A 10,007-nucleotide genomic window follows, 5' to 3' on the forward strand; every position below is an offset into this window, starting at 1 on the left:
ACTACATTATTTGTGAGAACGGGAGAACCATCAAATCTAATGCATTCAGTGTAAAAATTAATGCATCCGCTGTTAAAATTAATGCACTAAAAAAAAAAAAAAATGCTCCCTTCAGGATTCGAACCCAGGATCTGCATTCATCCAACAAGATGATGCATCCACCGTAGATCTTGATGATCGAATGGCTGAAAATGGTTCTCCGGTCTTCTTTTATTTATGGTTCTTTCCTGAACCTCTCCCTATATATATATATATATATATATATATATATATATATATATATAGGGTTGAGTTCAATAGAGAATTATTTTTTTATTCATTATGCACAAATCTATTCATTTTACGAACAGATCAACATAAGTAATGAACAGTCGTATTTAGTAAAAATACAGAAAAACTCGCCACCAGCAGGATTCGAACCCTTAGCAAATTGCTGTTCATATAGTACATTGATCTGTTCATTAAAATTATAGATCTATTCGTTTTTATTTTACGAATTCTCTATTCTCCACAATATTTAGCTTCTCTGTTGAACCCTTCTCTCTCTCACTCTCTCTCTCTCTCTCTCTCTCTCTATATATATATATATATATATATATATATATATATATATATATAGGGGTGGGCTAAAATAAAAACACTCTTAAGTGTATAAAATATAATATATATATATATATATATATATATATATATAAGGGGCGGTTATTCAATAAACCACCCTTATTTTAAGAATTACGAACCAGCAAAAATGCATGAATTTTATGTATAACACGCATGAATAAATTGTACTCCCTCCGTCCCGTTATTAATGGCACGTTTCTTTTCGGCACGGAGATTAAGGAGAAGGAATTAAGTAGAATAAAGAGTGTTGGTCCACATGTTTAAGTTTATGATTAAGGGATATTTCTATTTTATCAATATAAATAAAGACTTTATTTTTTTCTTTATTAATTTAGTGAATTTATTTTTTTTATTAATTTAATTTTTAATAACCATTAATTAAATTCCTCATATTTTTTTAAAACTGATCTGAAAAATTAAATAAGCAAACCATCTAAAATGGCGCCACAATAAAAGACTGAAATTCTACAAAATGAAAAACTGATCAGTGCCACCAGCTGAAATGAAAAATGAAATTTTAGAAATGGCGCCACAAATTTCAGAATCTGCACTTTCATTAAAAATTTCAGAATACTTCAAATTTCCCACAATTTTTGAGTTGAGCCTTTATAAATAGGCCATACATTCAGTCTAAAAAACATTCAAAATCTAACACCTAACGTTGAAAAAGTAGCAGCAACATGGCTAGAAGAAAGGATCTTTCTTCATTTGAAAGGGCAGCTATACTTCAATTCCTTCTTGAAGGGAGCAAAAACGGCAAACCGGGCAGAGGAAAGCTCACTGCAGCGGTGCAAAAGTGGAAGAGTTCCCGCCGGACCATTAGTCGACTTTGGGCAGCTGCAAAAAAGCAAAAAGATCGTGGTGAGGTAATTAGTTGTTTGAGTAAAAAACCTTCAAATCCAAGAAGAAAAAGGGTAGAAATTGATTTAGGATTGATTGCTAGCATAGACTTGACAAAAAGATCTACAATTAGAAGGCTAGCATGTGGGATTGGATGCAGTAAAACAACAGTTGGCAGGTGGATTCAATCCGGGCTGATCAGAGCACATACAAATGCAATCAAGCCTGATCTTACGGCTCCAAACAAGTTACTTAGGCTACAGTTTTCCTTAGAAGCTCTAGAATGGGATAGGATTGTTAGGAGTTTGTCATTTAAAAGCATGCACAACACAGTCCACATTGATGAAAAGTGATTTTACATCACAAAAACATCACAAAGGTTCTACCTCACCCCTGAAGAGACAGAACCGCATAGGACATGCAAGAGCAAAAAATTCATCCAAAAAGTCATGTTCGAGTGTGCTGTGTGTCGGCCAGTGTTTGATGATGATGGCAGCTGCTTGTTTGTAACAGTGTATCAGATCTTGTGAATGCTATGATTAATTCATTCAATGAATTAAGCCCAAACACTTTGAACAAAGTGTTTTTGAGCTTACAATCTTGCATGATTGAAATTCTGAAGGTTAAAGGGAGGAATAGCTACAAAATTCCTCATATGAGGAAGGATGCACTAATTAGGCAGGATATGCTCCCATTGAATCTCCAAGTCCCATTGAATCAAACAGCAGCACCCACCAACACTCAAACACACATCACAGCAGCCACCAACACCACAATCAGTGGTTAACCAAACATTCAAACACCAGCCAACAACATCAAACAGCAACAACCCCCAATCACATAGGCTTACAATAAGGAAACCAAACCATTAAGCACAAGGGAACCAATAAAGATCAAGCAACTTTAAACTCATTGAAAGTTAAAAAGATCATAGTTTTAAAAACCAACAGGGACCTAACATTTGACAAGTAATTCATCATTTCAGACCCACATAACACCCATGCCACACCAATAAACACTGCAAATCCCACATGCAATAGCCAACAAGGTCATTAATCCAACAAATCAATCGACCACATATCAATATCACCACAATCAGTGGTCAATCGGCCATATATCAGCAAACCAGGAAGAGCAAATTAGGGATTAGGGTTGTTCGCTATTTTATTTAACACGCCGCAAGTGTACGGGTGCAATTGTGTACAGTAGCAAGCAAGGTCGTATTCCACAGAGACTGATTTAATCAATTCCTATCCTAAATTATTCTACTCTATCTGGACAAACGAAATTAAGAGTTTTTGTTGTAAAGAACAAAATAAATAAACAGCAGGAAAGAAAATAAATCAAGCTGCGAAACAGATAAACAGATAAGAGAAGATTTCCCAAGGCAAAGGTTGCAACAGATTCTCCTAACTAACATGTTCAGTTCAATTAATAAGATGATTCCTAAGGCAATCTCAAAACTAGTCTATACCCACTCCCGTGGCATACAAACCGTTGATTACATGCAAGGCTACCGTCCCCGGATCGCACTTCTAACATGCAACTCCTAAAAGCTCATAGGATTAACGCCCTCACAAATATCAATTCCCTTTAGAATTAAATATATGTGTTCTATGTTCTTAGTTCAGGTAATAATTATCATCTCCCGATCTCAAATTAAAACCTATGATTATGCTAAATTGGTGGCCAATCAATAAAGCAAACAATTGTAACAAGAACATAAAAAGGAAAAACAATCTCAATTAATTGAATCAAACAGTCAGAAATTCAAATCATGTCTACTCCCTAAACCCTGGGAAAAAGGATTCTAGCCACACATAGACATATGACTAAAAATCAATATCTCAAATACACAAATAAACATTCAACAATGAAACCGTAGTAGAATTCGAGAGTCTTCAGTTCTTGCTCCAATGGTGTTCTCCGTGTCTCACAGCTCTCAGGAAAAGTCAGAATATGATAAAAGGTGATAAAAAGTGTCTGGGATAAGCTAAAAGATGGAATTTATGAGCCCTAGGTCGTCTAAGCCCGAAAATACTCCAAAAACGTGCTTTTAGTGAAAAATCGGAAAAACTGGGCGGAACTCGGCGTTTCGCGCGGCCGGGTAGCGCGGCCGCATGGCTGGACCGCGCGAGCTCGCGCGGCCTTCTCGCGCGCCCGCGCGCTGTGCCCGCGTGAGCAGTCCAGCAACTTCTGCCATCGTCGCGCGGTCGGGTCGCGCGGCCGCGCGCCTGGACCGCGCGACCTCACGCGGTCTTGCGCAGTGATTTTGTTTTGGCTCGTTCTCCCTCGTCCGAACTCCGATTTACGAACCGTTTGTGCTCACGAACTCCTCTCGAGATGAACTACAACTTGTATTTCAGCCAAATCTTCCAAATTCTTCTTCTTTATTTCTGAAAATACGTTCAAACACAAGCGAGTGACAAGTTCTTGACCAAAAACCAATATAAGCTCAAAATAAACCATCAAACACACAAAAACCTCATAACTAACCATCAAATATGACACACTAAGAGGTAAAAATGCATGTTTATCAACCCCCCAAACTTGAACTATTGTCCGTCCTCGGACAAAACAAAGATGAACCAAGAATGAATCAACAAGAGCGCCGAGAAAAGTGGATAACATTATGGCTTCAGATTTGTCAACAAAATATCAACATGCATTTGTATCTCCTATCATCACAATATCACAATCATGACAAACTCAAATTATGGTCTCAATGAATTGCAATCCTCACCAAAAAGATAAAGAATATAAGAACTCTCAACTCTCAAGTGTATCAATTCAAAAAGGACGTGTATACGCTCAGTTCAAGCTAAACAAGTACTCATCCATAAGCTTGTCAATCGTCTCACCTCTCCACCACTAAATGTGTGCTCCTATAACCAAGATCAAAAAGGTCTTTATTGAAGGTTGTAATGTAGGCTCTTTGGTAAGGTAGGATAAATTTGGCTGAGTGACTAAAAGATACTCCTCAATGTAGCTCGATCACCAACCTTATAACATTCTTAAACCATACCATCTTCCACCTCTCACAAAACCAGATTTTTCAATGCGAGAAATCATCACAACTCAACAATTATTTCTCATAACATTATGTCTCTCTAATGCATCCTATGTACCCATTTTTTCAATTCTTTTGCTCTCTCTTTTCTTTTCTTTTTTTCTTTTTTCCACCATTCTTTTTTTTTTTTCAACAACTTGTAGGGTACTAGGATTTTCAATTTGAAACCACAAAACATAACTCATGATCATTCATCTCCACAAACCAACTATTCCATATTAACAATTTCCCACCCATAGCTAAATAAAAGAATATGGAAAAATAAGGCTCAAAGGGGGTGAACTAGGATCATATAAAGATATAGGACAAATATGGGATAAATAGGCTAGCAAAGATGGCCTTCTATCATCTCAAAGTTATTAAGCACACTATGTGACCTCGAGGGAGAAACCAAGACAAGTTCTAGTGAGACACAAGCATACTCAAACAAACACTCAAGAATAAGAAATAAGACTGTAAGAATAATGACAGTCAAGGCTCAAAACTCACAGCTTATTTCATTGATTGCAAACACATAGAAACCATGCTTATCATTCATCATTCATGCTCAATCACAACGATATCAACACAAACGCATGCACTTTCACAAGTTTTAAACAGAAATCATCATAAGCCAGTTATCCAACAAAACTCTACACAACTCGCATCATCATCAAGGTACATCGCGAAGAAACCACCAAAGCAAGACTACGGAACTCAACGACAAAACAAACAAGAAAAACAAAAAGAAAAGTGCACCCACAAAGACACATCCCTCCAAACTTATTCACCACTAAGGAGAATAAGTTTGAAAAGGATTTGTGGGGCACAAAAAAACAACTAAACAAACCAACGAAAAGGAACAAACTAACCAGAAATTGGGTTGCCTCCCAATAAGCGCTATTTTTAACGTCGTTAGCTCGACAGAACAGCAAACTCATCAAGGAGGCTGGTACAAGCAGTGCTGCGAACAGCTGCTCCCTGCTCCACTCTTGCCAGCCAACACTCCTCCTTTCAACTTTTGATCACCTGAGTCTTGCCAAGAAAAAGGGTCCGTATCAAAAATATTAAAAATATCCACACTTACCTTGCCCGGATCTTTAGCTTTCTTGGGCACTTCATCTTCTTGGATGTGGCATGGTTCATAGACATGAAAAGTCTGGCTTTCCTCATGAACTCTCAACGTGAGCTCTCCTTTCTCCACGTCAATCAAAGCTCTTCCCGTTGCAAGGAACGGGCGCCCCAAAATCAGCGGGATTTTATTGTCGTCCTCAATGTCTAGAACCACAAAATCTGCAGGGAAAATAAAATCCCCCACCTTCACAAGCACGTTCTCCACAATTCCACGAGGGTAGGTGACCGACCTGTCCGCCATCTGCAGCCTCATTGATGTTGGCTTCAACTCTCCAATTTCCAGCTGTTGAAAAACAGATAGAGGCATAAGATTTATGCTCGCCCCCAGGTCGCAGAGTGACCTTCTGAAATGCTGGCCTCCAATAATGCAGGAAAGTGTGAAGCTGCCCGGATCTTTGACCTTCGCCGGCAGCTTCCTCTGCAAGATTGCGCTGCATTCTTCATTGAGATTCACCGTCTCAAACTCTCCCAGCCTCTTCTTCCTCGAGATGATGTCCTTCAAGAACTTCGCATACTGAGGCATCTCCTGCAACGCCTCTACCAATGGAAGATTGATGTGCAGCTTCTTGAAGATCTCTAAAAACTTGGAGAATTGCTGTTTCACCCTCTCTTTCTTATGGCGCTGAGGGAAAGGTATAGTCACAGTTGCTGGCGAAGTAGCTTTTTGCTTTTCATCCTTCTTTCTGCCAGAAACCTCAACAGTGACCTCCTCAGCTTTTTCCTCAATCAGCCGTGCGCTCTCCTCTTTTGCCGTCATGGCCCCTTCCTGTGTAGTCCCGCTCGGCAGACCAACCATCTTAAAATGACGCTGGGGAAACGGCAACCACCCAGGAGGACGCAGGTGAGGTGGAAGTCGTCGGCCTTCCTCCCAGACTCTCCACGATAACTCTGGTCTCTCCATCTCATGAGAACCATGGCTGCCTTCAGAAGTGACTTCACTCTTCAACCCAATGGCCATGCACTGCTCCTTTGGGTTCACCTTGGCATTGTTTATGAGATTTCCTGTTTGTTGGAGCTTGTTGACGGCGGTGGATATTTGACCCAATTGGGTCTCGAACATCTTCATTTGAGTCCCCACAGCAACGGCATTGGACTCCAGCTTTTCCATCCTCTCATCTGCCCTGGAGATGAACTTCATCATCAGTTCTTCCAAATTAGGCTTCTTTTCATCATTGATGACTCCATTGGTGACAGAGAATCCAGGTGGAGCATGAAGCGCGTTATTCGGATTCCCATAAGCCAAATTGGGATGTGGACGCCCTCCATGATGAAACTGTTGTCCATGCTGATAGTTCCCATAGTTTCTGCCATTGATGTAGTTGGCGTCTTCTACGCCTGTTGGGATCTCCACAGCCGGCTCAGGATTGCCAACAGTCATGGCATTGATCTTCGAGTTCATCTCTGCCAGCTGGGTCAAGATCAACGCCATAGGGTCCGAACTGGAGGTAGCAGCAACTTTTTTCAAGTGAACTCTCTCGGACGGCCATTGGTAGCTGGTGGCTGCCATACTTTCTATGATCTCCATAGCTTCAGAACTCCCTTTCTTGAGCAATGAGCCCCCTGCAGCTGTATCCATAAACATTCTCGCACGCTCACCACACGCATTGTAAAACATGACCACCAGAGTCCCCTCATCAAAACCATGGGACGGGCACTTCCTCAGCTTCTCCTGGTATCTTTCCCATGTTTCAGCCAAAGTCTCCCTATCAAATTGCTGAAATTGAAGAATGTCCATCTTCAACTTCAATGTGAGCCCGGGAGGATGGAACTTCCGCAGGAAAAGATCAGCCAAATCCCCCCATACAGGATTAGCTCCCAGCTGTAGAGTTTGATACCACGACTTTGCCTTATCCCTGAGTGAGAATGGGAAAAGGCGGAGTCGTATAATGTCATCAGGGACTCCGTTCATTTTGACAGTGCTGCACAGCTCCAGGAATTGCGCCAAATGCGCATTTGGGTCCTCCACGGCTTTGCCTCCATACTGGTTGTGCTGCACCATCGTGATCAGCCCAGTCCTTAGCTCGAAGTTAGTCGCGTTGACTCTGGGCGGCTCTTGGTACTGGTACAGTGGAGTAAATGCCTCATCAATAGGCGGCTGTTTCTGCTCGGCAGCATTTTTCTGAGCATCCAACACCGCCTGCAACTGCTCTCTCAAAGCACGGACTTCTTCCGCAGTAGCCATGTGATCCAATTTGACTTTGGTCGTCTGGCTGTTGTTATGGCGGCACGTAGCTTCAATCTCCGGATCAAAATCTACTAAAGGTAAATTTTTAGATCTCGTGTTCATATACTACCTAAACAATCCACCAGTTTCAAATTAGAACCACAAGAAAGAAGTAAATAACGTAAATAAATAACAGAAATAAAAATCCAGAGTAGTATCAAACAATTAACAGAATAGTACTGATAAAAATCAATCCCCGGCAACGGCGCCAAAAACTTGTTCGCTATTTTATTTAACACGCCGCAAGTGTACGGGTGCAATTGTGTACAGTAGCAAGCAAGGTCGTATTCCACAGAGACTGATTTAATCAATTCCTATCCTAAATTATTCTACTCTATCTGGACAAACGAAATTAAGAGTTTTTGTTGTAAAGAACAAAATAAATAAACAGCAGGAAAGAAAATAAATCAAGCTGCGAAACAGATAAACAGATAAGAGAAGATTTCCCAAGGCAAAGGTTGCAACAGATTCTCCTAACTAACATGTTCAGTTCAATTAATAAGATGATTCCTAAGGCAATCTCAAAACTAGTCTATACCCACTCCCGTGGCATACAAACCGTTGATTACATGCAAGGCTACCGTCCCCGGATCGCACTTCTAACATGCAACTCCTAAAAGCTCATAGGATTAACGCCCTCACAAATATCAATTCCCTTTAGAATTAAATATATGTGTTCTATGTTCTTAGTTCAGGTAATAATTATCATCTCCCGATCTCAAATTAAAACCTATGATTATGCTAAATTGGTGGCCAATCAATAAAGCAAACAATTGTAACAAGAACATAAAAAGGAAAAACAATCTCAATTAATTGAATCAAACAGTCAGAAATTCAAATCATGTCTACTCCCTAAACCCTGGGAAAAAGGATTCTAGCCACACATAGACATATGACTAAAAATCAATATCTCAAATACACAAATAAACATTCAACAATGAAACCGTAGTAGAATTCGAGAGTCTTCAGTTCTTGCTCCAATGGTGTTCTCCGTGTCTCACAGCTCTCAGGAAAAGTCAGAATATGATAAAAGGTGATAAAAAGTGTCTGGGATAAGCTAAAAGATGGAATTTATGAGCCCTAGGTCGTCTAAGCCCGAAAATACTCCAAAAACGTGCTTTTAGTGAAAAATCGGAAAAACTGGGCGGAACTCGGCGTTTCGCGCGGCCGGGTAGCGCGGCCGCATGGCTGGACCGCGCGAGCTCGCGCGGCCTTCTCGCGCGCCCGCGCGCTGTGCCCGCGTGAGCAGTCCAGCAACTTCTGCCATCGTCGCGCGGTCGGGTCGCGCGGCCGCGCGCCTGGACCGCGCGACCTCACGCGGTCTTGCGCAGTGATTTTGTTTTGGCTCGTTCTCCCTCGTCCGAACTCCGATTTACGAACCGTTTGCGCTCACGAACTCCTCTCGAGATGAACTACAACTTGTATTTCAGCCAAATCTTCCAAATTCTTCTTCTTTATTTCTGAAAATACGTTCAAACACAAGCGAGTGACAAGTTCTTGACCAAAAACCAATATAAGCTCAAAATAAACCATCAAACACACAAAAACCTCATAACTAACCATCAAATATGACACACTAAGAGGTAAAAATGCATGTTTATCAAGGGTAGATCTCACCAGAAAAAAATCAGGAAGCAGGGTTTTTAACATCCGCAACTGCCCATCACCCATTTCCCTGTGTTGCCAATTTTCCTCACACAGAAAAAAGGAATCGGGGTAAGCATCACAATTAGCAGGAGAAGATGATACAGGCAGTTCATCGGAGATCATAGGAGTAATGATAGGGCCTTTACCTTGTTGGGCTAAAGCCAAGCGACCCCGTTCTCTGATTCGATCTTCAATCACCTTGACCTCGATCCATGTCTGTAAAGAAGCCATCCATTCCCAATCATATGAATCACCATAGTCTTTCGACATCCTTCGGTTAGATCCCTCAGATTTTGAAGGTAGACTCACAGAGAGAGAGAGACGACAGGCAGAAGACGAAGATAGAGACAGATCTGATTTTGGTAAGGGTTTACATCATTGGGATTTTTCAATCGGGGACGATGGTGGAGGCCAAATCGGTGAGAGACGAATTCAGAGGGGGCGGCGGCTTACAGCCTAACAAGGCGACGAGGGGCGGCAAGCGTGAGATGG

The 10,007-nt window shown here is 41.1% G+C and overlaps 1 protein-coding gene across 1 annotated transcript; it reads right to left on the bottom strand.

Moving 5' to 3' along the window:
* Positions 1–1,284: 1,284 nt before the first annotated feature.
* On the bottom strand, positions 1,285–10,007 carry LOC131019703 (uncharacterized). The gene is made up of 2 exons (XM_057948294.1): positions 9,486–10,007; positions 1,285–1,458 (listed from the first exon to the last, which is right to left on the bottom strand). Exons 1-2 carry the CDS (start codon positions 9,783–9,785, stop codon positions 1,441–1,443), a joined length of 318 nt encoding a protein of 105 aa, XP_057804277.1. The 5' UTR covers positions 9,786–10,007; the 3' UTR covers positions 1,285–1,440.

Source organism: Salvia miltiorrhiza, chromosome 4 (assembly GCF_028751815.1).
Source record: "Salvia miltiorrhiza cultivar Shanhuang (shh) chromosome 4, IMPLAD_Smil_shh, whole genome shotgun sequence".
Classification (NCBI taxonomy): Eukaryota; Viridiplantae; Streptophyta; class Magnoliopsida; order Lamiales; family Lamiaceae; genus Salvia; species Salvia miltiorrhiza.